Source organism: Podarcis liolepis (genome assembly GCF_965112155.1).
Source record: "Podarcis liolepis genome assembly, chromosome: 9".
Taxonomy (NCBI): domain Eukaryota; kingdom Metazoa; phylum Chordata; class Lepidosauria; order Squamata; family Lacertidae; genus Podarcis; species Podarcis liolepis.
Genome location: NC_139564.1, coordinates 37,599,734 through 37,627,556, shown reverse-complemented (window position 1 = coordinate 37,627,556; position 27,823 = coordinate 37,599,734). Strand labels below are relative to the sequence as shown.

The following is a 27,823-nucleotide window of genomic DNA, read 5'->3' as shown; positions in this document are numbered from 1 at the left end:
CCTTCTTAAATTGTGGTGCCCAGAACTGGGCACAGTACTCTAGGTATGGTCTGACCAAGGCAAAATAGAGCAATACTATAACTTCAGGACACTAGACTTTGGTAGATGCAGCCTAGAAAACCCTAGTCTTTCTAGGCTGCATCACATTATTTTCTCATATTAAGCTTGTGGTCTACTAAAACCCCAAGATCTTTTTTACATGTACTAATGGCAAGCAAGGTGTTCCCATCTTATATTTGTGCAGATGGTTCTTCCTGCCTAAGTGTAGAACCTTACATTTGTCCCTGTTGAAATTCGTTTTGTTAGTTTGGGCCCAGTTCTCCAATCTTTTCAGGTCCTCTTGAATCCTGATTCTGTCTTGGCTACCCAAGCCAAGTCAGGATTATGTTGAATCCTGATTCTGTCTTGGCTACCCAAGCCAGATGACACTTTGGTGTCATCTGAAAACTTGATGAGCATCCCTTCAATAGCTTCATCCATGCCATTTATAAAGATGTTGAACAACAACAAGCCCAGGACAGAACCCTACACCACCACTTGCCACTTTCCCCCAGGATGACCAAGAACCATTAGTGAGCACTCTTTGGGTTTGGTCAGTCAGTTACAAACCCACCTAACAATTATCTCATCCTGTTCACATTTAACCATCTTCTCTACAAAAATAACATAGGCGACTATGTCAAACGCCTTACTGAAATCAAGATACAGTATGTCCACAGCATTCTCCTGAGCCACCAAGCTTGTAACTGAGCATGTTTGGTTCTCATTCAACTGTATTGGGATTTCTCTCTCTCTATAAAAAAAGTACTTATGCAAACATACTTATCCTAAGCCTGCTGATGCTTCATTCTTGTGGAAGTTTGGTGGGGGTTCCATTTTGGATACATAAGGCTCCACAGTTGGATAATGAATTCACTATCAGTATATAGTGAATTCAAAATTAAAATTTGTTTACCTTCTAAACTCCCCACTGATATGATGCTGTCCAAGAGAAAAAATGAAATACATTATTGACAGTATTATAAGACACAGATTTGATGTTTTTTAATAACACTGACATTTTTAATTTTGTTTCAATGTGTATTCTTCTTTTCTCTAAATAATTCCTAATAATCTAGCCTGTTGTGACCAAAATTTTATGTTTTTATGAAGCAATACTCTCTTAGAATTATATTCTCTTCGAAAAAGAGGAGGGAAGTGAGTCTTTTATTCAAATCAGTGGTCTCTCCACACTTTGATTTGATCTGATATATATGGTGTAACTAGAGAAAGACGAAATAATAGGAATGCAAGGGAAATGAATAGTTTACTGTTCATGAAAAAGCTGCCCTACACATTTGGAAGAGTTTTCTTGGAAAGGTTAAAAAGTTCTAATCAACTTCTGTACATTATGTAGAAGTTCCATTTTCTAAACTCTGCAAAAGAAAGTTTCATATTTAATGGGAAATCATGAATAATTCCATTTATTATCTACTTCCTCCTTTCAAAGACATGATCTGGATAAAAGGCGGGGTGAATAATTTCAAAAAATACAATACATTTTTAATGGGAAGGTGCAAACTACAGATTCTCATGACTATTAGCAAGTGTAGAGGAAACAGAATTTTACTTGCAAAAACTCATCAGATTCTTGCAAAGATAAAATACAAGACATTATTTAATAGAGAAGAATGCTGTGAACTGAAGTTAACTTTGTGTAACTTGTTTTTGCTGAGTTTAGTCCTATTGTTTTCTAAACCTTTCTTTTATCAATAGTTCAACAATATTTAATAGGAAATATAGGGCAAAAGTAAACAACTGTGTTTTATTTGTGATGTGCACAGAGATACTATGAAAATATTCAGAATGTAAAATGATACAAAATGACAAGTGGGAATTTCATTGTCCTAGAATTTATAGTGAAGCTTCTTTCTGAACTCCGTCAGGCTCTGCAGTCTCTCTCTCTCTCACACACACACACACTCACACACCGCAATTAACTACAATGGTACCTCGGGTTAAGTACTTAATTCGCTCCAGAGGTCCATACTTAACCTGAAATTGTTCTTAACCTGAAGCACCACTTTAGCTAATGGGGCCTCCTGCTGCTGTCGTGCTGCTGGAGCACGATTTCTGTTCTTATCCTGAAGCAAAGTTCTTAACCTGAAGCACTATTTCTGAGTTAGCAGAAGCGTCTGTAACCCAAGGTACCACTGTAATTGTGTGTGTGTGTGTGTGAGAGAGAGAGAGTGTGTGTGTGTGTGTAAGTACACACACACACACAGAGAGAGAGAGAGAGAGAGAGAGAGAGAGAGAGAACACACTGAAAACCAAACATGAATTGTAACTTTGATGTGCTGCATATTTTTTGCCTAACTTTTTTCTTTCAATGTTCCCGTTATGAAGCAGAGGGAGTCTAGTAATATCCCGGTTTGAAAGACAATGATCCTGTTCAGAAGTAATGAAAAGCTATGGTTATGAAAATTAGCATGCATAAGCCTTGGGCTTTTATTCTCCCCCTCTCCTCCCTCCTTCTATGCATGAAAAGAGTTGTTAAGACAGATCAGTTTGTTGAGTTTGGACTTGATGGAGAACTATTTTGAATGCTAAAAAGTGAAACCTTTCAGTGCGTTTTTTCCTTGCATGCTAAGGGGTATGCAAGCCAATGCTGGCGCAGGCTTGTTCTGTGAACAACAATACATGGTTTGTCATTTCATCTGAACTCAGCCAATGAAACAAAGCTGCAAGCAATTAAGGTACTATTCCTGACGTGGTGTTTTTTAACCTTTCAAGATGCCTTCACCCCGGTATGGTTCCCCTTTAGCACATACATAGCCCAACAAGACAACAATGAGAATCCACCAACAGCATACAAATCAATCTGGCTAACCTGATCCAAACACACACACACACACACACACACACACACACACACAACTCTCACTACAGCCAACCAAAGACAACCAATCACATCCTAGGTGGTAACCAAGGAAATACAACAAGTGAATAGTAAGAAAACCCACCCAAGTGACGCTGACACAAACCCCCACACATACACTAAGTAGAAGAATTGAAACATAACCACCCAATCCCACACCACTCCCCACTCCCAGTCTTTTTTTCCTAACCTAACACTGCATGCAACACTAATGTCTCACAACAAATGAAACTGATCTGTAAACAACACAACTTGAAAAAAGAGACAATGCATGTATTTTTGTAAACTAAGAAATCTTTAATGAAATATATTTTTAAAAATAAATAATTGAAAGGTCAATTTGGCTTCCTACATCTGAATGGATTTGGAATATACCGCTTATTGGGACACTTGCTTTTGTTCAAAGGGATGATCCTGTATGAAATGGCTTCCCTAAAATTTATAAGCAAATTCTATTCTTCACCACCTTAAGTGGAACTGTGGGTTTCTTTCATATGTCATGTGTTAAATTAACATAGCTTAACTACAAAGATGTTATTAGCAATGACTGCTGTTGCAAATTGGTCACTGTTCTTGTATATCTTTGGCCTTTTTGTAGAAATGTTGCAGACTCAGTGTTAAACCTTTTTTTATGTTTAACTCCTTCTGTAGGTACTTTGATTTCTCTCTGTTTGTCATCTAATGATAACACGTCATGCAACAGAAATAAGCTCAAGTCCACAAAGATTATGCTACACAAAAATTCAGTCTTTTGGGTGCCACAGGAATCTTTTGTTTTTCTTTTGTTAAGTTACTTTGCATTAATAAAATATGGTACGTTCCTTTATTAAGTGAACATATTTAAACTTCAGAAACATGTATTTCTCACATCAGCAAACAGAAGTAAAAAAGAAGTTGATTTTTGTGGAGAATAGCATTTCCTCCCAGTGTTGATAAATAAATAATACTTTCCCCCAGTATTTCAAATTGAATTGGCTTAATGTTGGAATATTCTAATACAAGCTGCTTCTTATGTTTTAATAGCACAATCCTATCCATGTCTATTCACAAGTAAGACCCATTAAATTCAATTTTACTCCCAAGTAGGTGGGCATTGGTTTTCAGCCTAATCATCTACTTATCCCAATTCCAAAGGATTCTAGTTGGAATTACGTTTTGTTTGTTACTGCTGGGGCTTTCATTCGCATAATGAAAAACTGAGAGATAAACAGGTTTCAAAACAGAAGTTTCAATTTACCTGTGTTAGCAAATGATACATTCATTAATTTGCAGTCATTTCATCTGTGACTTATTTAGTATGGTTACAGTTGATTGGTTCTTCTTGCCCTGCATTACTAAATTGGGATGCATATATTTACAGATTAAAGACATTTTACTGACATATACATCTTCAAACATATTCCTGAATTCCAAATGGTAAATTTAGTACAAACATCATTGTCCTTCTGTAAAGGGGAATTTATAAAAAAATAAACAAATTAAAAGAACAAGGGTAAAGCAATGTAAAAGGATCAGAATATTGTTTTATAGTAAAATATTCAGAATTGCAACAGAAACAGTTGGAATTATGCTATTTATAATTACTTAATTTCTTTTTAATCCAATAATGTACAGCTTTTTTACAATAATATCCCTTGAAGTGTGGCTGAACTGCATGACTACTAAAAGTGGCATAAGATTTATGAGACTGAAGATGGATGCTCATATTCAAAAAAATAATAATATATCTCTGTTTAATTGTTCTATTATGAAAATATCCAACAGTGTTTGGAAGTTAAAACAATGTTATCAAAAGATTGTATATGCTCACTATAAAACCTTCTAAGTTTATTGAACAGTCTTTTGTAAAAGAAATTAAGCAATATAAAAAAGTATATTGTAGTGCTATAAATAAAGCTTGCAATGGCCCATTGGTTATTTGGTGTTAATTAAATTTGTTTCAGAAATCACGGAAATCAATAAGACCTTAAGGTCTTAAAGAGACCTCTACTTGAAGCTTGCAGGTGCCCGTTACAGTTACCTGGGGGCTGCTTAAGGTAGAAGTGCAGGTTGCAGCAACAAAAGCTATATTTTTATGAGAGTTCTGGGGCTAAAAACATATCCAGGTTTCTCCAGTAAGCAACCGCTGAAGGAAACAACAAGAAGTCATAAGTAATTTATTTCGCTCTTACAAAGAAGGGATCCTCCCTTTTTAACAACTTGATCTCAGTTTCGTCTTCTGTCATTTAGTCACAGTTGTCAGGGTCTCATAAGATAACTTATTCAGGAGCCAAGATGGTTGATTCGAAAGACCCTATTCAGTAGCTTATTCAGGCAGATGCCTCACAAGAGTGCCATTAAAAGCACCTGCTGGAAGAAGGGAAGGTCCACTTTATCAGAAATTAGAAACTTGCATGCTGGAGCCCATCAGTTTTCAAGGGAGAGGAAAATGGCAGAGATCAATTCATCTTCTAGTAGCCTCACTTGTATCCTCCACTGCTAGCTTCCTCCTTCATTTGTTTGGGCCAGCCTTTTGAAGGCCCAGGCTCCACCTTCTAGTCCCAAAGTGGTCTATTTGGAGGAGAACGATATCCGAAATGTGCAGAGCTCTTGCATGGCTTTCTGCCCTTCAGAATAGGGAGGCTCATCAGCTGAAAATTACTCCTCAGCCACAGTTAGGTCTGAACTCTTCTTTCCATCATCAATTTGGGTAGTTTTGAGGGTCACAATCAGGCAGCATTGCATAATCCTCTGGCCTTGTGGTAAGTAATGAAAAAAGAAAAAGAAAAATCTTTGGGTCCCCAGAAATCTTTCCCTGAACCCTTTCCTCAAAAGCTAGTCTTTCTGCATAATAATAAATGTTATGCAGAAAACGTTAGCCAGCTAAATAGGGAAGAACAAATATGTAGATATGCTTCAAATGACAAGCTTCTAGTAGTAGTTTGAAATCGTCCCGGGGAGTCAAAACATCCCATTAGGCTATAAAAATTATATGAATGTGTATTACAAGATTTGCCTTAAGGTCTCACTGCAGTGTCCTAATTTAGAAATGGTTAAAGAGTTCTTATGTTATTATTTTGGGAGTATTAATCAATACAGTGTCACATAGTTTCAGAAAACGGTCACTTCATAAGCTTGTGTTCACGTTGAGATCAGTGGGAAAACTCTCGTTGATGCTCTGAATGTGAATTACACACAATGCACTTTGTATTTACTTTTGTTCAACAATGCTATATTGTGCTGGGTATTACTTGAATAACCAGATTTAACTGCAATATTGCTAAATTTCCAGCAGATGCCCCCAGAGGCCATTCTACCTATTGAAACAGTGTTTTTAAACCTTTTGAATTTCATTTCTTCATAGAACAATGTAATGCTGATTAGAATTTTCTAATTGGAACAAACAGCATGGTTATAACAAAACCTTTGTCGTTTCAAAATCAGGTCTGATAAGCAGCATAAGAAATAAGACAGATGTTCAAAACTATGTTTTAGAAGTAAGAATCTCACTTGTAAATACACCATGTCAATAGGTTTCTTTGCATTTGGCTATCTGTACTTCCTCCCTGTAAAAGCCAGAATATCCCAAGTATGAATAGATTTTTTGGCTATATATGAGTAATTTCCCTTCTATCTACTTTGATGGTATATGTATAATACAGGGTCATTGTAAGCTGGTTAATTCCTATCAATAAAAACCATGGGGATAATTTATTTGATTAAATTGTCAAATTAGAGACAATACAAGTTTTTTTTTAAAAAATCTCATGTTCTGAGCTACCCATTAATTAGCTGATCAATTGCTCCATCAGGAAGTTGGCTTATGCTTTATTGCATATCCAGCCCACTCAGAAAGAAGAGAGAGATCATCCAGAGACGGAACTGGCACTGAGTAGTATTTGTCCCAAAAATTCCAGAAAAAGAAAAAGATAAAACAAAGAGCAGCCTATGGTCCCTTTACTTTTATTCTAAGCTTTTTGAACACCTGATCCTTTTTCAGTGTCTGCCTTTCCTTTCTTCAGAATCCTCTTTTAATTCCTTCCAGCCTGGCTTCTGCTCACATCACCCTGTTGAAATTATTCTCACTTCAAGGAAGCTTCTGCCCAGCTGTTTATTATGGCCTTGGTACTGATCATGCTTCCAAGTTTTTCACACTGTCCACATGATGCCGTCATCCTCAAATTGCATTACAAATCAGCAACATGGCTGGGTAACATCATGGGCTATGCAGAATGCCTTTGTGTACTAATCCATTGCTGAGAATAGCTAGTATGTCTGGGAAGGGGGAAGGTAAACAAACAGGCTGTCTTTCTGCTGACAGATTCAATAGGGGTCTTTTGGTGGCACCTGTTTTCATCATGGAAATAGGCATGTTCTACGGAATCATCTCTGCCCCTGAAATATAAAAAGTTTCTATTTTGCCAATTGTGACATATCCTGGTAATATTTGTTCTTATGCATTTTCTGAGACACACCTGTGTGCATACCCACAACATAAAAAGATAGAGCAGGGCAGGAATAATTGAGGGGAGGAACAAAAAACCCCACACCCAGAATATTTTTCATCAACCTCTCCTCCTCTGGTGTGGATGGGAAGTGATGGAATAGAAAGGAATATAATGAGTGGGGGGAAAACAGGTGTATATGGACATTTGCATATCAAATGTGTCAGAACTACCCTTTCCACAAAAACACCTCTGTGTCGAAGCACCCTAATTTCCAATAACCTTCTCTTAGCTAAATATTAGGCTATTCTGTCCTCCATCTGATTTTTTTTTATACTGTACTACTAATATTGTACTCTTTCCCTTGCTTTAGATTTTAAGCATCCTGTTTTTGCTAGATTTGTCTTCTTTTCTTTTTCTTTTTTAATTGTTTCTGTTAATAGTACTTTTAAAATCCCTTCCTCTTTGGAGTTCCATGAGGCTCTTTCTTAGGTCTTCTTAGGTGTTAATTTGACTTCCCTTGTTTGTTCTTTTAACACCGTCATATATATAGAGAGAGTTTTATTCTACTGAGCTACAACTATATATTAAATCTCCCAAATTTTTTTTGTTTAGCTAATAATCTGTGGCTGTTTAATTATTTTCCTCATTAACGTTTTCTTGTTTTTTGAATTTATCCAAAAGTGAACTCTTAGTTTTGCATCTGTAGGGATTTCTACTGGTCAAGAAGAGGAAGAACCCTAAGGAACCATTTTTCCTCAGTCTCCTGTTCCCATTAATATTTCTTGTCTATGTCCTCAGATACACCTCTCCAGAGGCTCCCTTTTCTCTGGGGGCTCCATCTTCACTACTATACCAATCCTAGAGGCCACAAAGGACTTGTAGGGAGGTTTCTGGTCTAAGCTCTATTTAGATCAGTGCTCACTTAAAAGGGTCATTCTCTAACTTCTGCAGCATGAACCTTCAGCAGACCCTTTTAAGTGAACGTTGATCCAAGGAAGAGCCTAAGACATACACCTTCAATAATATTTCAGTCTTCAGTAAGCTGCAGACCAGTTCTGGAGCCAGTATTATGGCCTTCTTAGTCTTGTTCTGTCGCCTATTCTCACTGTAGTTCCTCCGGTCTTGACATATTTAAATTACAAAATCCACACTGTTGCCTTTCTGCCATGCAAGCTCTGTAACCCATGAATGGCTGGGGCTGCATGTATTGTACAACTTTACTTCCACCGTCTGGTAATTGGTCATGTCACCATTGCTAGGAGAGCACACTTGGTCAAGCCAGAATGTCATATGTTATCTCTTATTTGTCCCTTTTTAATTTACTTATTTCTTACCTGCTGACAGTGTATTCTACAGGTTAGGTAGAGTGAGGTAGATCAGGTAGAGATAGAGGTAGAGTTAGGTAGAGTTAGGTAGATCAGTCAGCTGATGCTAAGAAGCAGGATGGTATTGGAAGATAGACCTTTGCCAGCCATATGGCCTGCTCTGTGTCCCTAAGCTAGCTTGCTATCAGGTGTGGCGAAGGATGGTGCCCTGTCACCAGTAAGTAAAATTCAGCTGCCGACCTAGCTGGCTTGTGTATGTGGTAGAGGAAGAAGCATCAAATGCCTTGGGCCAGCCCTGTGCCTTTTTGCATGATATTACGTCAGTTTTCCTTTAAACTGTTGTGATGTATTTTATTCTGCTAGGTCTATTCTTTAGTTTTCTGCAGTTTCCTACTCTTTTTCTCTGTCTCTGTGTCCAGTAGACTATAAACTTTTGCAGACTGGGCTTGTCTTCAACTTTATTTGTTGTCCAGTGCTTTTTTAAAGTGCTTCACTAATGTTTGTTGTTGTATATAGGCTTTTGGTTTCAGTAATAAAAATCAGTTACCATTGTCCTTGAAGAACTTGTTTATAAAGCGATGCAAAGATCTTCTTGCTTTCTTTAACAACATTACTAGTTAGTAAATAGCAGTGCTCTGTTCTGAAATTTACTTTGTATGTAAAACCACATACTAACCATTAGGGACTGTTATCAAGTTCTACTGTTTATATTAAAATATGATCAGAGCAATGCTTTTAAGCAAAATCTGTTACCATGCATGTTTCAATAACAAGAACAACTAAAAATTCATGTTTCTAATGTTCAAGTGTATTTTAACGATACAATATTGAAGGGCAGCACTTTCTGTAAAACTGGAATTAACTGAACTTTTAATCAAAAAATCAACAATTAATATTCTACAGTTGGTTTGATGTAACATGAAAATGGCCTTACTATAGCAGAGTAATATGCCTTGAAATATGTACCATCTCTTGATAGTGTTTAATTATACATGTTTTAATATGAATATCTGTTCCATGTTTATTATTAGAATAACTTTGATATACATTCTTCATTGTATCTCTGTGGATATGTCATTTGGTTTTAAAATTAGGTGGAAATTATGAAACTTCTGTGTTACCAAATTAGTCCCAGCTGAAGACGGATATTGAACACAGGCAAATAATATGTAAGGAGTCTAGTTCTAACAAATACTATGTCAGACATTTTAAACCAAACCACCATAACCTCCAGCAAAACTATTTAACATATACATTGTTTTGACATGCAGTATATGCTTAGTTTCCCCCACTGCTCCCTGTTTTAAGTAAACTCTGAGCTTGTGTTCTAGTGAACAAATGCCGCAACGTTTGGGTAAGAATCCCCCCCCCCCCCTCGTAGGTTAACTCAGTTGACCTTCATGGCTGATTTCAATTGCAAAACACTGTTATATTTGTAATGCAGTTGTAGTAGAAATAGTATTAAACACCTTCTGTGGCTTTCCTCTGTTGAAGATGTGTGGGCATTTACCAAGAAAAAAATGAGTTGGTGAAAGAAACACTTGTCACATTTTAATCACTGGTGTATACTGACTGCGTGTGTGTGTGTGTGTAAGTAATATCTCTGTGTGTATCTTGATCTCTTTCAGTGGAAGTAGATAATTCACATTTAAAGAATTAAAACTGGACTTTTTTTAAATTCCCAGTTACCGGAATTCATACAAGAAGAACATCTGCATAGACATGCTGCGACAGGGTTATCACAAGTCTTTCGCCGAGCTCTTTACTCTGATAGAGCACTGGAATGCCTTGAGGGAGGCTGCAGGGCCTGGGTCAGCCATATGGCTGGAGAAGTCCCTAGCGGAACAGCCTGATAAGCTGGATCAGCTTCACCACTTCCTGACCAGGGCTGAGGCAGCCCTACGATCAGGTAAATAGAGGAATTCTGGGTAATGGAGCAGCAATGTGTGCCTGAGGGGAGATTCCAAATTGTTTCATGTATGAATTTGAAACATTACTGGGCTTTAGCACATTTCAGCCTTAGTCAACTGTATTTATAGAATAAATTGTGGGTAACACTGAATTATCAGGCTTACAGTTAAATACTCAGGTGACAAAATGAGGAGTCTTCTCTCTCTCTCTCTCTCTCTCTCTCTCTCTCTCTCTCTCTCTCTCTTTCTCTCTCTGTGTGTGTAAAGATGTCACCAGGATCCCATTGATAGATTTAACTAACATCTCAATTACAATCACTCTAGTGTTTTCCCTACTGTTTAGTTTTATGTATTGATTTTTAAAATTAAGCACTTGCTATTGTACTATATGTTTTTATCTAGCAATTAAAGTCAGTTTGGTCTAAAATGGAAGACCCAGAGTGTTCTGTGCATGATATTTTCCTACAAATTCCAGGCCAAAGTTCTTTTCTTTGTGTTTAAGAATGGGACCATGACTATTAATATTCTTTGATAAAGAATGTATCCATGTATCAGTTGTTGAATTCCTCTGATTGAAATTGTTGTATTGAATATGGTCCTTCTAGGCTGCAGTCTCGCATCCACTTAACACACCAATTTCATTGTGAAAGTAATTTCACTGTGTTAGTGGTGAAGCGTTGCAGCCATAAGGCATAGATTTCTGAGGAAAGGCCTCAGGGCATGCATCAAGGGCATTAGTAGGTAGGAGAGGAAAGGACTTTGCATCTGATGGGGTCAGGGTGCAACAGGATTGGCTGTTTTGGAATGGTGATCTTATACCCAGACTGCAGGTGGAAAGGAGGCTGAAGGAAGAGGCAGGACCTAAATATGGTATGGTGTCACAAAGAGTTTTCCATATTAGTTAATGGAGAATGCTGGGCACACTGTGTATAAGAATAGGGGCTGTAGTACATTTACATAGTGTGGAAACAGGCAAAATTGCAGCAGCAAGAAAAGGCTGGTATGAATCAGAGTGAAGGGGAGCATTTACTACTACATTTCATAGGATATGCTGTCAAGTTTTAGATATAGTAGTGCAGTGTATGCCAGCAGAAAGCTTGCAAGCAACTTGTTTGCCATGTACTCCTCTGATGTGCTTAGTAGACATACAAACAGCTAGTTTGTACAGTCATCCTCAGTAAATCTTCCTGCATGCAGAGTTCAATATTATTTGACACAATATTGTAGCCCAAGTTTGATATCCCTATATACAATTTTCTCCAAATGGTTAAGAAGACGCTGACTGTATTATTTTAATGGCTCAGTCTGTCATGTTGGGAGCTAGGACTGGTTTGCAGGCCAGCCTAGGCCTAATCCATAAAGTAATGGCCACCTTTTCCTCCATCATGCACCCTTCCCACAAGTCTATGAGTTGCTAGTTATTCCCAGGTACAATCTGGTTTACCCAATATGGCCTAAACTATACAACTGCTGAACTGTGAACTCTTTAATCTGTCTACCTTCTCAGAAGCCTTCATTTTACTCACAAGGTTCATCACTTCTGTAATGTTTCAGTTTTAGGCTTTCTGTTGTTAGCTTGAGGTTTAATTCTGAAACGGACGGACAGAAATTAAAACGACAGCTTAGAAAATTTGCAGGAAAATGAACAACTTTAGATTGTGCTTATAAAAATGTTCATCACATGTTGAAGACTGGCTATGTGGAAGACAAAACGTTTGATTTCTAGAAAGTGGACTAACCCATGCTAATAGCATACTGTGATCAACAAAATTTTGTTTTGAACCCAAAGCATGCTGAAATATAATGTGGGCAATTATCTGGGAGAGCAGTACTGTCTCTTTTTTTATACCTGTCTGTGCAGTAATCTAAACAATGTAAAGAGACAGGCTAAAATAAAAAAATAAAAAATAAAAAAATTGCTCTGCTTTATTCATATGACTCCAGCACATTTGGCCAGTTTGTGTCCAAAACAATTATACTGAAACGGTTATCTTTGTGCACGACTTATTCTTATTCACTGAAAGGATAGACACTTGAGGGTCACATTAAAGTTCATTCAATCAGGGCTGCAACAGTAACAATAGTCAGCCTCGGGTCACTTCCATCTCTTGAGAATTGTAGGGTACTTACCTCAAGTTATTTGCATAATTTTACAGAACTCTGCAGCTTTGATATTCAGTAACAGAGAGTAGTTAAAGCTATCCTGTCATATGTATTACTTTATTCCAATTAGCAGTCACTCCATTTTTTTCTTTGCTCTTTTTGATCTGTTTACATGTGATATACTTTATGATACCATTTAATAGGTTTATTGTTACTTGCATTTGTATCTGCTGACATATCACATTAAAATGCAGATGGGTGACTCTGAGGACTGGAAATGCAATATTGAATGTAACACACATGTGTTTTTGTGTGTGTGTGTGTGTGTGTGTGTGTGTGTCTGTGTTGCACTGCTTCTGAAGTGGACATGGTGGCACCATTTGATTTAATATTTGCATGGCAGGCTTGTCTTTAGAGCTAGAAGAAGACAATAGCCTCCTTGCCCTTTTGCTCTTTTCTCCCTCATACAGTACTTCTTAAGGAGACAGCATGAGCATGTAATTTCATTTGATTTTCTCAAACTAGTTTCAGAGAATAAGCACTCTTCCAAGCAGTGACACTAAGGTAGATGGGAAACTCGCATTACTTCAGGAGGGCCTCTAGGAAGGCAAAAAATAGCTGCTGCAGACCATTCCATTTACCCAGTAAAGGAAGACCACAATAAACTTGACCAAGAGAGGCAAGGGAATCAGTCAAGTGAAGATTGAGTCCTGAATGCCAATGAAAAGATGCATTTGAATGGGGGAGATTTGCTCCAATAAGTACTGTAAACAATAACATTCTGCCAGAGCAGTATGATTTTCTCATGATACCACCAGATATTCCTGCACAAAATATACTGAGCTACAATATGATTATTTATATGCACACCTTAAAGCTGTGTACAGGGTGGAGTATAATAATCATGCCAGAACTGGTTCTTATTAGTTGTGCTTCACAGGGAAACTGAGATATGAAAGCTAGGAGCTAAACGTCACCTTAAACCTAGGTTATGGTCGCTGCAACAGAACATCTAGGCACTCTTTCGTATAACAAGAATGCAAAGATGAAAATGAATGGACTGGAGCTAAAATCTTATATTCATTTTTCACATGGTCTAGTCCTCATCTGAAGACTACAAAAAACAAGGCCATACTTCCCCTGCCCGCCCCCCTGATATTCTTGTGAGGGTCCCTTCTCCAGTCCTCAGAGAGTGGCAGAAAAAGGTCCTCCTTTCGTTCCAGCAGTCGCCGTTTTAATCTGAAATCTTAGGCACACTACTGCTCCCAGAGTTCAGAAACTGCTTGCATTAATGAAATTCCCTGTCGCAAAATGTGCCTAGAACAATGGGAGTTTTGGACACTGTGGGGCGGATGGGCTATACTATAGAAATTTACTTCATTGTGCCGCATAAATTCATGTTGCTATCAGAGAATATTAGGTTCATGACAAGAAGCAGTCTAGCCGAAGTGTAGAAGAGATTATGTTGAAATTGGTATTTCAGAACAAATTCAGTTCTTGTGTTTCTATTTCAGATGCACATCTATTTGATAACATTTGATTTCCTTTAAAAATATTATTATTATTATTATTATTATTATTATTATTATTATTATTATTATTATTATTATCTGCCTTTCACCAGCAGGTCCCAGAGCAGGCTGCAGCAATTTCAATTTCAGCATTAAAAACAGTTTAAAAAATTACAGGGATTACATTCTTGACCCTCATTCAGGTTGGCGGGGTTCGCATAAGCCTTCTGCACCCTGTTATGCCCCATTATGCTTCCACCCCTGTCTAATTCCGTTTTCCAGCCCCTTCCGGGTTGCAGTGATGCGCACTCATGTTGTCGCACGCAAATTGAAGGTGTGCAAAACTGTTGTTGCTTGTACAGTAGCAGGGATGAGGTTGGGTCCTGAAAACCCACATCTCAGGTGTCAAAGGCCAGGCTAAAGAGGTGCATTTCCAACATCTTCTGAAAGCCAAATGGTGAAGGTGTCAGACACACCTGTGTACAGAGGGCATTCCACAGCTTCTCTATATCCTCAGGCAGCAATATTTGAAATTGATCCAGTACAGATGGAACAGACTGTGTATTCTGAACATAAGAGAAATATTATGCCTCTCTGCGGGGTTGATCTTGATGAGAGGCTGAATGACCCTGGAAAGGAGATCTGGCTCCAGTTGCAATTGTGTTTGCCAGTGTGATACTTATATTTTTCTCTATAAGAGTAGATGGCTGCTGTTAAGGCATGTATTTAAGGGCAATGTTAGGCTTTGAACTTCACCAGCTTCCTGACCTTTGTGATCCCAATTTCTTGGGGAGAGAGGTTTTGGCCCACCTCCGTCTAGCTCATGGGTATGTGTGAACTCTTAACAAGCATATGATCTACGTAAATACTGCCCAGAAGGGATAGAGTCCAATGAGATCCATAGAAAGAAATTCAAAGTCTTGAATCTTGCGTATTTATTTTTAAACTTAACATTAACAGAGTAAGCATAGCGTATATTTTATCATATCTTAAGATTTAATTACTTTCTTTTCACTGAAGAATTCTATGACGAGGTGTATTGTAACCAGCTGAATTTGGCCTATTGCTTCAACAAACCAGAAGACAGATGGCTAAGGAATTACTTCTATGAACAATGCTACAAAACTGCTCAGCTGATTAAAATAGATGGCGGAAGGAGAGAAGCTGAAGCGCATTCAAATATGGGACTTGTTTATGAGGAGCAAGGTAGGTAACAGAGAATATAATTGATTGCATTGAAAATTATTGGCAAGGTCCCTAAAAATCTGTATGTGAGCAGTAAGGTTGTAAAGTGTAGGATGTGGCTTCTGATGCAGAATCTAGCAGTTTGGGTATATTTGTTTTCACGTTCTTTCTGAGGGAACATGAAAATTTGATGATCTTTGCTGAAGTGACAAAACCATCAAAATAGTATAAATTCTAGAGACCAATAGTTAGGACTGTGTGCAGATGATGACTCAGTGAACTGTTTGGTAAACACCAATTTTGTTTCTAAATTTTGTTCTTAACAGCCGTGGAATCTACAGATGCAATTACTAAGTAGCATTGCCCTTTATACAAATCCAGAGTTCACATTTTCTTGTGTTGATTAGTGTGTGGCAATATTGCACATATTTCTGTTGAGTTATGGCTAAAGAATTCTTTATAATGGCAAAAGCTGATGCAGCCTTGATTTTCGTTGTTTTCATTTTTAAACTGTTTCACCTTTCAGAGATAAAAAATGAAGTTACTGTCAGAAAATTATATAAAAATTAATATCTTCAAAGACTCTTGCAAAGTCGTACTCTCTACCCTTATTAACCCACTGCCTAAACTCTGTTTAATGCATGGTATGAGAAAGATAATTTAATATTTAAATATATTTACGGCAACATTGCATGATATACTAAAAAATGATACACTCCAAAGGTCATAATGAAAACTTGTTCAGAAGAAGGCTACAGAGGTTTTCAGACACCTCCCATTTACTGAAAAATAGCAATGGTGTTCAGTCTGTTCTGATTGGAAGAAGCACCAAACCTGTTTTTAATAACATTTTATTTTCACAGGAAAGTGAAGCATTGTGAAATAGAAGTAGGAAAATTCTGATTTGCTCTGAGGGAGTAATTTGTGGCTGGAGCATCTGTAGGAATCCTTCACTTAATAAAAGCTAAAGGAATTCAGCTACAAGACTTAACTGTAGGAAATGATTGAAGGAATGTGAATTATTGCATTCCATATAGATTACTCCTTTCAGTACACTTTTCTTTGCAATAGTCTACATAACAGTGGGATCTGTTTATTTCAGCATGGAATTCCTTTAGATGTTAGTGCCCTTTCACAGAATAAAAACGCCAAAAGAACAGATAGTATATTAGCAATATAAATAGTAGCAACACTTTAAAACAAATAATATTGCAGGCCAGATACTTCACACAGCAGTGAAAAGCCAGAAATGAGGGGTGAGGCAAGCAATCTCTAGGGAGAGAATTTCATAGTCTAGGATAGCCACAGGAAAGGCTTCCTTTCTCATTCCTGTTAACCTCAACTAAAAAATGCAATAGTAGCCTATTCAGAAAAAATAATGATTGGGCAGATTTATATGGATACAAGCAGTCTTGTAATTATCTCTTACTAAGCCATTTAGGATGTCTTTGAGCCCAGAAACAAACCAGAAGTCAATGGTAGCTATTTTAACAAGTGTGTGTGTGATCTTAATGAAAAGCCTTATTCTGCACCAGCTATAGTTTTTGGACACATTTCAGAGGTATCCTCATATTCACAGTACATTGCATTAGTCTGGTCCGGATGTGTAGCTAAGACATGGATCACCATGGCCAAATTTGACATCTCTAATGAGCATAGCTAGCCCTTCAACCTAGTCTCAACTGACACCTAAACATAAGGTTCGAGCCTGAGTCAAAATTACAAACCAGAGTCTTAAAGAGGACTGCAATTCCATCCAGACTTTGTATTCTCATATCAGTCATGCTGCTCTGTCTTGCTTGGAATAGCCTTCAATTAATTCACCTATTGACAGCAAAGTGTACCTATTGGCAGCCAAGAAATTACTGTAATATTTGTAGAGAAGTATTGTGTGCCAGTGTAAGGCACTTCCAAATTTATATTCTGACAGTGTTTTAAATCTTTTGATTCTGTATACGCTTTTGTGGTAGGAAGTCCCACTGAACTCAGTGGAACTTACAAATAGGCATAGGATTTTGCTGTTAGGTACATTTGGGTGGCAACCCTTCATTGAAGCCTATTTTAGAATTACATTTTCACTTTGGAAAGTTGTTACCAGTCTTCCACCAAAATGCAGTGACCCAATTCATGCGTAACACTGAACTGAACCATGGCTCAGCATGAACATGTGAGCTCCCAGAGGGAAGACTGCAGCTGTTTTGCTCCTTCTGAGGCATGCTGCTGCATTGCTATGAGCAAAGAAATGGGCTGACTTGGTGCATCACCGAAACCTGGGCTCCTGATTTCTTTCACTGCAGGCAAAGCATGAATAGTTAGCAATAGAACAAACCTTGGCTACAGCTTGGGGTTTGTCTGTTGTGAGTCAAACCACAAGCCCGGGTTCAGATAATACCCTAGACCAGGCTTCCTCAACCTCGGCCCTCCAGATGTTTTTGGCCTACAACTCCCACGATCCCTAGCTAGCAGGACCAGTGGTCAGGGATGATGGGAAATGTAGTCTCAAAACATCTGGAGGGCCGAGGTTGAGGAAGCCTGCCCTAGGCCAAATCACAGTTTAGCTCACAGTGTCACAGCAGTAGCTGGACCAGAGGAAGAGCAAAGCAGGCATGATTTCTTCTCTGGCAGTCCATGTGCTCGCACATCCGAGCTAAGCCACGGTTTAGCTTTGTGTTATGTGCGAACCAGGTCAGCAATAGTTTCATAGTTCTAGTTGCATTAAAAATTAAAACCATTTTCATTAGCCTATGAAGTTTGACTTGAGAGGTCAATGTGAGAGTTTCTGCAGTATGTTAATGTGGAATGTCTTTGGAGACTGGTACAATTCCCTGCCATTCCATGACCAGAGGGAAGCACCCATAAATCCAGAATGACAAGTCTGAAGAGCAGACTGATGGAAATACTTATTGGATAATTCAGTTCATCTCTATGCAAGCACAGGGTTTTGCTTCCCGTACAAAGATTCTAATCTTATTACACTGAAATAATATATTGCTATAGGTATTGAACTGACAGTTATTAGCTTGAATTGATTCCACATTGATTATTTGTATCTTCAATTTAAATGAATAGGATGATGAAATCTACAAATAGGCCTATGTGACAAAATGATATGTATGCTGATGAACAAAAGTCATATTGTTGTTAACTATGGTAAAAATGCATACATGCAAGCAGCTGAAGTATAGTGGAAATTGGAACAAATTGAAAGGATTTGTCATGCTGCATTTACTTATACTGTAGTACTGTTTGCCTTTTTGTTACAACTATATATTTATGTTTTAATATTAGGGAGGGGGGAAACAAGAACAAATCTCCCTTTTTATAAGACTTTGTGTAAACATTTCTTAAACAAATAATTTAGATGCAAGCAAGTACAGCTGAATTAGCCCTGTATGAATGCCTTTTCAGCGTTCTGGCTAACACACATTTTTAGTAGTATTTTGTAACTGTAGTATTTTGTAATTATTTTGGTTTTCATAATTTTTAACTTACTGTCAAAAATCCTAGAAATACAGGAAAACTGTAGCAGTTTTAATGATGAAGCTTTTTCATTATACCTTCTATCATTTTAAGTTTAGTATCTTAGACAGTTGACATGCAGTCAAAGGTTTAGCTAATCAGTTCAGTTCAATTTATTGTGTTTAACAAGTAGCCATTACACACACAAAAATAATAAGAAGAAGAATACTGCTGATAATAGTGGTTTACATTTCTAATTAGTTCTAATTGATACATGAACCCTATCATCCTCTGATCACCACTTTGGGCTCCCTAGCCCACAATCTCAAAAGTTTGCCTTGTGTTCAGCAGCTCCATTGATGCTGCTGTTCCAGAGCTTCTTCTGCACTTACTTCATACATGAGCATTTCCTTCAGCCTCGTTTTCTCACTGGCCATCAACTTATACATGGTACAAGTTGTCCCCCTTTTCTTCAAGGTTTATATCCCCCCCCTTCCTGCTTCTAAGAAAGTAAAATTCTGTGTTGTGTGTATGTGAAAATCTTTGTTTGGCGTGCCTCTGCTTTTTAGCAAGGAAGTGAAAAGTGGAAACCTATGATCAACAGGGACAGCCTAGACAGGGGAAGGCAGAGACTGTTTATGTACTAAATGTGTACGCCACTCTTCAGTGCAAGACTCTCATGACGGTATACAATAAAGGGAATAAAATCCTGCAATAAAACACTACATGAAATCAATACAAATCACGAAATGTCCGAGGACAAGTAAAATTGGTTGACAGGGCTTTGCTTTGATGAGCCAACTAATTTTGGGAGGCATTCCCTTGTCATTTCTCTTAACGAAACAGGGCAAGGTAAAATGAAAAAAGGAAGCTGTTTGGTTTTTTTTACCACACCATTATACACTCGCATATTCCTCAATTCCTTGCATGGTGACAGCAGTTGCCCTGCTGTCAGTGGAAAGGAAGACAGAAGGGAAGGAATAGGGGCAGCTTGTGTGTATGTATGTTGATGGGGAGCTGCTCCATTCATCTCTATGGCTTCTGGAATAAGCATAGCCACTTCTTGCCTTTCTGAAAGTTTGGAGTCCAAGTTGCAGGCATTCATGGCAACAAAGTGTTTTTCTTTTCGCTGGAAGCACAGGTGGCCTTGGCCTCCTCCTCAAGAGCCATCTTCTTGAGCCCCTTCCCCCACACCCCTCTTAAGGGTCATTTCTTCCTTCCAGCGATCTGTTGTTGCTCCCACGCCCCCCAACCTTTCCCTGAAGTGAGGCAAAATAAGCTGAAGTGAAATCAGTAACAGCACTGCAGATAGGAAAAGATAATAAAACTGGGCCTGCTGTCTAGCTGTCCTGCATTGTAACACAGCCTCTTCCTTCCTGAATATTCCCTGTCATGAAGACTCCTCATTGTCATAGATATAATGCAATACAGTGGTACATTGGGTTAAGAACTTAATTCGTTCCAGAGGTCCATTCTTAACCTGAAACTGTTCTTAACCTGAGGTACCACTTTAGCTAATGGGGCCTCCCGCCGCCACCGCACCGCCACCGCTGCACTATTTCTGTTCTCATCCTGAAGCAAAGTTCTTAACCCAAGGTACTGTTTCTGGGTTAGCGGAGTCTGTAACCTGAAGCGTCTGTAACCTGAAGCATCTGTAACCCAAGGTACCACTGTACCAATATCAAATGATCGTGATTGAGCTGATTATTAGGGTACCGTTATGTTAGCTTTCTTGTCTGCTATATACATATCAATGCATACATAATGTTAGAAAAGAAAATAAATCTCCTATCATTCATCATAAATGTATGTTTGGTCTTAAGCACTAAAGTTCAAGGTCTTGTGGTTGAAAAAATATAGACACAGCACGCTCTTTTCTCTTTACTTTTGCCGAGTTTCTTGGGCTGAAGTTTGCTCCGCAGAACGTCCAAAGCATAAAGTCCACTGAATTCAAGTCCACTGAATTCAAAAGGAAACCGGGGGGGGGCGGATTTCATGTGGGCCCCATGGGCTGCTTCCCCATGAATTGCTCTTGTGCAATATGCCCCCACACCTTTTTCTGAAGTCAAGGGAATTTTAAAAGCAGTCTGTGGGTCTGAAGGAACAGCTTCTGAAAAGGAAACACTGTTTAAAAAATTTAGGTGCCCATTTGGATCATAATTAGGTCCCATCCCTAAAGTCTAATATATCTTTAAACAAGGCTGCAATTGAAATTTATTAAAACTTCAAATGAATTATTTCATTGCTTTTTTAAAATTCATTTTTCTACATTTCTCTTTTAAGTCTGTTACTGACACCGCTGCTTGTATTTTACCTGTCTGTTTCTGTGGTATTTTAATTATTTATTGTTTAATGAGTAGTACTGAGATGAAGCTTCATTCAAAGCTGCTTTCACCCCCAAAACTTTTTTTCCCTTTTTTCCTTTTTGCTTCAAAGCTTCGCAAGGCATTGGAATGCTGCATTGGATCCTAATGTTCTTGTTAAACAGAACAAACTTTTGGAGAGGCAAAGTTACTGTTAGTTCTTTGCAGAGGAGACCTTGGTTTTAGAGATGCCCTTTCCATTGGAGCTATGGAATTATTGTCTAGGGAATAAATTATTGTCCGTAGAATTATTGTGCAGTGAATTAATGTGTAGCTAGGATCCTTGTTTTTTATATCTATTTATACATTATTCAAGTGTAATCTTGGAAACAATCCAGCCAAAGGTTTGCAGTCACACTGGTTTTAATAGAATTAAGCCTTAAAGTCCCCCCTGGTTCATTAAAATGGATTTAATATTACTTATTGATGGCTGGAATGTATAGCTAAATTCTTACGTTTTACAATGGATGGATCTGATAGTGTATCGGCAATGAAGTAGTCAAATGGTATCTCAAACAGATACTCTGGCAGTGAGACCCCAGATGTCTTATTCTCTTGAATGTATGGCAGATCACCAGAAGAGGGAGCTACTGCCCTGATATCTGAAGTGTTTGAGTGTCACCAAGGCAGCTGAGTATTACTTGCTGACCTACAACTGTCAAGTGACATAAGGGGCCAATAGGATTTCACCTGACCCCATAAAGCATCAAATTCTCTAGCCAGTTCTCCAGTCTAAGCAGTGTTGCAGTCAGAAAAGGCTGGGTTGGTATAGTACATATACGTACTTGCCCCTTGCTTGCTCTGCTTTACCTTGCTTGCCTGTGTAATTCAAAGTAATAATAATAATAGTAATAATATATACCCCGCCCTCCCCAGCCAAAACCGGGCTCAGAGAAGCTAACATCAAATGTATAACACATTAACATAAAATCAGGTAATCCATTAAAATGCATCCTAAAATCAGATCAGGATCAGAATAAAATCCAGAATAAACTGGTCTTTTGTCCACCCAACCAGTGACATAAAATGCACTTGTTTATTTTAAGGAAATATAACCCACAGTTCAGTAAAATTTGCAGAGCAACATACAAAAAATTAAAAACACAATAAAACAAATCAAAAACATGTATTATCCTGTTTTGCATGTGACACTAAGCCAAACCATGACTTAGTGCAAATGTGCAGGATCCTGGAGAAGAGCAGGTGCTTTGCCCCTGCCCCATCTTTTTGCTGCTGTACCACATTGTCTTGGCATGTTGTCCAAATCCAGGTTCATTGTTTAGTTTTCTCCACAATAATAAAGAGCTGTAACTAAGTTTTGACCAGTGATTTACAGCTTGTGGTTTGTTCAGCACAGCCAAACCTGCATGCCCATGTGTTTCCTCTAAGCTGTGGTCTGGCTTAGCATGATGTGCAAGCCAGGCCAATAAAATATAGTATATGCAGTAAACTCATTAAAATATAGTATATGCAGTAAACTCAAATAAGTATAACAAAAAACAAAACTGGCCAAGATAAAACAGATCAAATTGAATTAAAAGGCCTGGGAAAATAAATGGCTTTGCCTCATCGTGTCTAAATGGCATTGGAGTAGATGTCAGGCAAGTATCTCTCCCTTATCTAGTGGCAAAATTCCTGATTATAATTTCTTGTCTGGCAACATATTAATTAATAGTCTCTCTTGCAAATCTTGTAGTATGCTTGTATTTCATGAGCTTAGGCAGTATACACTTGACTTTATTGAGTTTCTGATTATTTTTGCTCATGATTTGGGCTGTTAGTTTGATATGAAGCTATTAATAGTGTTGGCAAAATGAAAGCCAATGCATTTGCTAATAGGAATTGCTTACTATTAACAATAGGAAGAACTGGGCGATATACTTACTTTGTGCTTTCTAAAATCCCATCCACTTTTAAAAACAGGTACATAGGGCCGTTTGGTGCCACTGACTGTACTAAATTAATTCAAGAGGCCAAATAGAATGTAAATCTCTCAAGCATTTAAACTGAGTTCAAGCCCTTGCATTAGATTTGAATCAGAATAATATTGTTCACTGTTGGTTCCTACTTGTAAATAAGCTCACTTAAGTTACTAGCCTGCAGAGGATGGTATATGTTATGTACTGAAGTTCTCACCCTGGGCCAGCAGGGGGATACTGTAGATAGTTTTCACTCAGGTCCACATATGCAGATAAGGAATTGAAAGTGACGCTCAGTGATTGGATAGTTACAGAAAGTTGTTACTGTTGCGTTGTAGTGGAGCTCTGTATAAGCAGGCTGGCTGAACCCTTCAGTTCAGTTCTGTTCTGGCCTGTGAATAAACAAGAGCTGTTTGAAGAATCGCTGTGTCGTCTGATATGTTCAGCCACAACTTAACAGTATAGGCGAATCTGTATTTCCCCCAGCAAACCTACTGTATATCTGTGCTTGGGCTGGAGGAGGAAGCTGAGCAGAGAGGAAGGATAGAATACCCAACCTGCTTTCTGTGCTGTCACATCATGGAATAATATTATTGTGATTTTGAGGAGATTTCTATGGTAATATGGCAATGCTGCTTTCATGCCTGCAAAACCTGGGGGCCAGGGGGCTTTAAGGGGTTAATTCTGTTTCTTTTATAAAATGTTAAGTTTCTCACAGCTAAGTTATATATTGAGATGGAACCTTGTGGGAATTTTAATCTCTGTGATAGGTTTCTGCTGATCCCATGCTAGCACCTGGACCTGACACTATATGCTAGTCTTAGAAGCTATCTATGTTGGCGGTCTCCCAAACACCTTAACAGTACATAAGCCTCTAGACCACCTCTGCTAGGTTTTTAAAGATTTATAATAATCAGCATATGCCAGAGAAAGCAGAAAGTGTGGTGCACTGGCCGAGCTCCAGTTTCAGGAGTCATGTCCATAGCTGATAGGGTTGCTGGCAACCTCAAGGATGTAAGCATAATTGTAATGCTTTGTAGCTTTCTTTTTAGCTATTTAATATAATATTTAGCCTTCATTTCTATGTTCATTGTGTTCCGAATTCATTAAAAAACCACTTTGCCCTTTGGCGGATGCCAGCATGCAATTCCTCCTTGCCTATGGCTACCAGGTGAGTGCTTAAACACAAAGCTTCTAGTAACTCTCACTGCTAACAGATTTTAGAATTGTGTATTATTATTATAATTATTATAATTTATTATCCGCTCTTCACACTAATGTCTCTGGGTGCTTTACAACAGATTAAAACACAATGTTAAAAACTGTTTAAAGTAACTTACAATCACAAGAAATAAGGTGGGTTCTAAAAATATACACCTCAGGTGTCAAAAGCCACCGTAAAGAGGTGTATCGTCAGTACTGTACTGTATAACAGCTTATTCCACCAGATACAGATTTTAGAGCTGCTACATACCATATAGTAGCTTATTCCCCCAAATATAGATTAAAATTGTAATAAAATGTTATTGGCTCTCTCTCTCAATTTTAGCTTCTTTTAAAGTTTCCAGTACAATGTGGACAATATAAAATTAAATGTGCTTTCTATCATAATGCTGCTGAACAAATGCGCCACATAGACATGTCAGATTATTTTTACACCATTGTTTTCAAGTGGGTTATTTTCATTGCAAAATGTAAAGTCTAGCAGAAAAGGAAATAATTAGTTTCTCTTGATATTGCTGAAACATGGAGCTAGAACAGGTCAGTCGATGCATCTTGCGGATTGCGACGTTTTGAATTACCTGAATAATACTTGAAGCAATCTGTGGACCTAATTAATGTCAGTTTGTTACATACAGACCTAAGAGAGATTTGCATTTATTTACTTATTAAATATCACATTCTTCCAATCATCCGTCTTTATTTTTCTGTATTGTAAACTTCAAATTTGTGTACTGTTTTCTTAAGTGGGGTAACTCTTCTTTTTCTTCCCCTGCCTTCAAGTAATCAATGTGCTGCTGAATGAGTTCATTTTAATGCATTCAATCATGCCTCTAATGTTTGTAGCTTACGGGCGCAGGCATCAGTAATGCAGGAATGTTATATGGCTTTAGTTTGGGCCATTTCATAAAATATTCATGGAATCAAAAATGTGCATCAAAATAGCGTCTGGGAGAATTACATTTATGTGCCTGCTTTTATGGCAGCTTCACATTTAAACCCATTTGTGTTAATATCTAGTCAATCTTTCTGCTCAAAAACAGTGCAGAATGATAAAGATCATATATATCCTTTTTCATTCATATTTGCCTAAGATAATTCTTTCCTAATAAAAATTTACACTTTTGCAGTTATATAGAAGAATAAGTGTAAAGAAGAATAGTATTCAGAAACCATAGAGATCTATGTGAATATGCATTTCCATTTACGTCATATAGTTCGGGGGGGGGAGCTATACCTGCCACCCTCCCAAAATCAGGAAGGATACATTGCAGTTTAAATGTAGCCCGGATTCCAGATTATTATTCAAAATGTAAACTTTTTTTTAAAGCCACAAATCTTTTGCACTCACATTTCTAGTTTCTATGAAAAATGAATTATTTACTATATTTAATTCATTTTAATATATGAGTATTGTCTTTCCATTAGCATAATAGTTTAGAATGGGGACCCCCTATTGAAAGAAGCTTGCAGTTATACAGTGTCATTTCAGCTATTAAAAAACAAAGATTAACTGATTGATTTGATGCTGTATCCTGGGGGCCTCTTAAATTATAAGCATTTTTAGCAATTCTTTAATTTCTGTTAGTGATTCGTGTAATGGTATGTAAAAGTGCTGTGTTTTCAAGCGTATGATATGTTTGTGCTGATCAGAAGGTTGGTGGTTCAAATCTGTGCAATGGTGTGAGCTCCCATTGCTCTGTCCCAGTTCCTGCCAACCTAGCAGTTCAAAAGCATACCAGTGTCAATAGATAAAGAGGTACCACTGCAGCGGGAGGGTAAACAGCGTTTCCATGCGCCCTGGTTTCCATCACAGTGTTCCATTGTGCCAGAAGCGGTTTAGTCATGCTGGCCCAGAAAGCTGCCTGTGGACAAATGCCGGCAAGATGAGCACTGCACCCCATAGTCACCTTTGACTGGACTTAACCGTCCTGGGGTCCTTTACCTATGTTCATGCAATTTAGGGTGATATTGCTCAGGTAAGTTAGAGAGCTCCTTTTAAATGGAACTGCATTTCTCTTCAAGGTGTTTAGAATACTTTCTACAGATTTTCTTTAAACAGGGGGAGGGGAGAGCAATGAAATCAAAAGTTCTCAAGCATGCTTAACTCTTCACTGGTTTGTAGTGAGTATATTTGGGACTAATCTTAATTCCTGATGAATGAACATATCATGTTTTCTTTTCTTTTTTCCCTTTTCCTTTGCTCATATTTCCTCCACAAGTGACTGTGCAACTTTTAAAACACCCGCTTTCTTACAAAATAACAATGATATAAACTCCTACCATACCTATGGTTAATTATGGGATTATCTGCAGCTGGTTTCCTAAGATCAGTCACATATGACCATCACAGCATCTATGCAATATGGGATCTGTTCCCCATTCCCTTGCTTACCTGGGTGAGGTGCACTGTCCTGGCACTCTCACTTGTTGGAGTGGATTTTGGTGTTAGGTGTTCACGTCCAGAGGCCAAGGCACACTACCTGTTAGGGCCCTTGTGTTAACAGCATGCTCAAGTTCCCATGGGCCATGTGTGCTGTGAGAGCAAGCTGTTTTGTGAAAGTGCCTTTTCTCCATAGTTTCCTCTCAGTCCAACTTTATGAACTCTAAGCATTGGTTCACACTATGTGCCCAATCACCTGAGTTATGGTCTCCTTGTGAGGTTTATATGCAGGTGGTAGAAAATGTTGATTTCGTGCTGAGTTACATCACATCCTATGCTTGGTCTTGGTGAGGTGGGCAGAGTGAACATTGATACAGAGACAGCTATTTTTTTAATTCTCCCTCCCACACCATTGAAGTCAATAGAAGGGAAATTTCCTGTGCCAGGTTCAGGGCAGGTGCAAAGTTGTGCCTTCAGGAGTATAGCTACAGTATAGCTTGAAGGGGTCCACACCTTTACCAATACATCTTCAGCAGTGGAATGGCTGCGTTGATGCACAGAATATCATGAGTATTGTGCCAGCATATGGCTTCCACCATATTTTATAGCCTCTCAGTTGGCATAACTGATATATTGGATTTTGTCCACAACTGACTTTCTTATCCTAATCCTATATTTTGTAGTTTTGAATACATTGATGTTTTCATCTATATTTGATCCTGTTATCAACTAGTGTAGCAGAATCCTGCTAGAAAGGCCCTATAGTTTAATTATTTGTGATTTGTTCTCTATTAGCTCATCACAGTTCTGACTATCAGGATTAAGTTTCTAAATGTGTTCCTTTAACCATCTAAACTCAAAATCAGTTTGAGAGAGAATAGAATTATTGATATACCTGGTTTCTCCAGTTGCAGTCAAAAAGTCACTATATAATGGAAAGCTTTCTGCAACTATATTTCTCACAGTAGGCCCTTAGCGGAAAAAGAGTAGACACAGATGCTTTATATATGTGACTGTTGTGTGACATTTAGTAGCATTTCCCCCCTCATAGTCTTTTAATTTTTATTTCAATTTCCAGTCTTTCTCTCAAAACTCCAGTG

The 27,823-nt window shown here is 38.1% G+C and overlaps 1 protein-coding gene across 3 annotated transcripts in view; it reads left to right on the top strand.

Moving 5' to 3' along the window:
* Positions 1-27,823, top strand: part of TTC29 (tetratricopeptide repeat domain 29) — a 111,850-nt gene that overhangs the window by 17,597 nt on the left and 66,430 nt on the right. For all 3 annotated transcript variants that reach the window (XM_083520075.1, XM_083520074.1, XM_083520076.1), the window contains exons 5-6: positions 10,355-10,578; positions 15,214-15,399. In XM_083520075.1, coding sequence (XP_083376201.1) covers positions 10,355-10,578; positions 15,214-15,399 — 410 coding nt within the window. The remainder of the gene's footprint in view (positions 1-10,354; positions 10,579-15,213; positions 15,400-27,823) is intronic.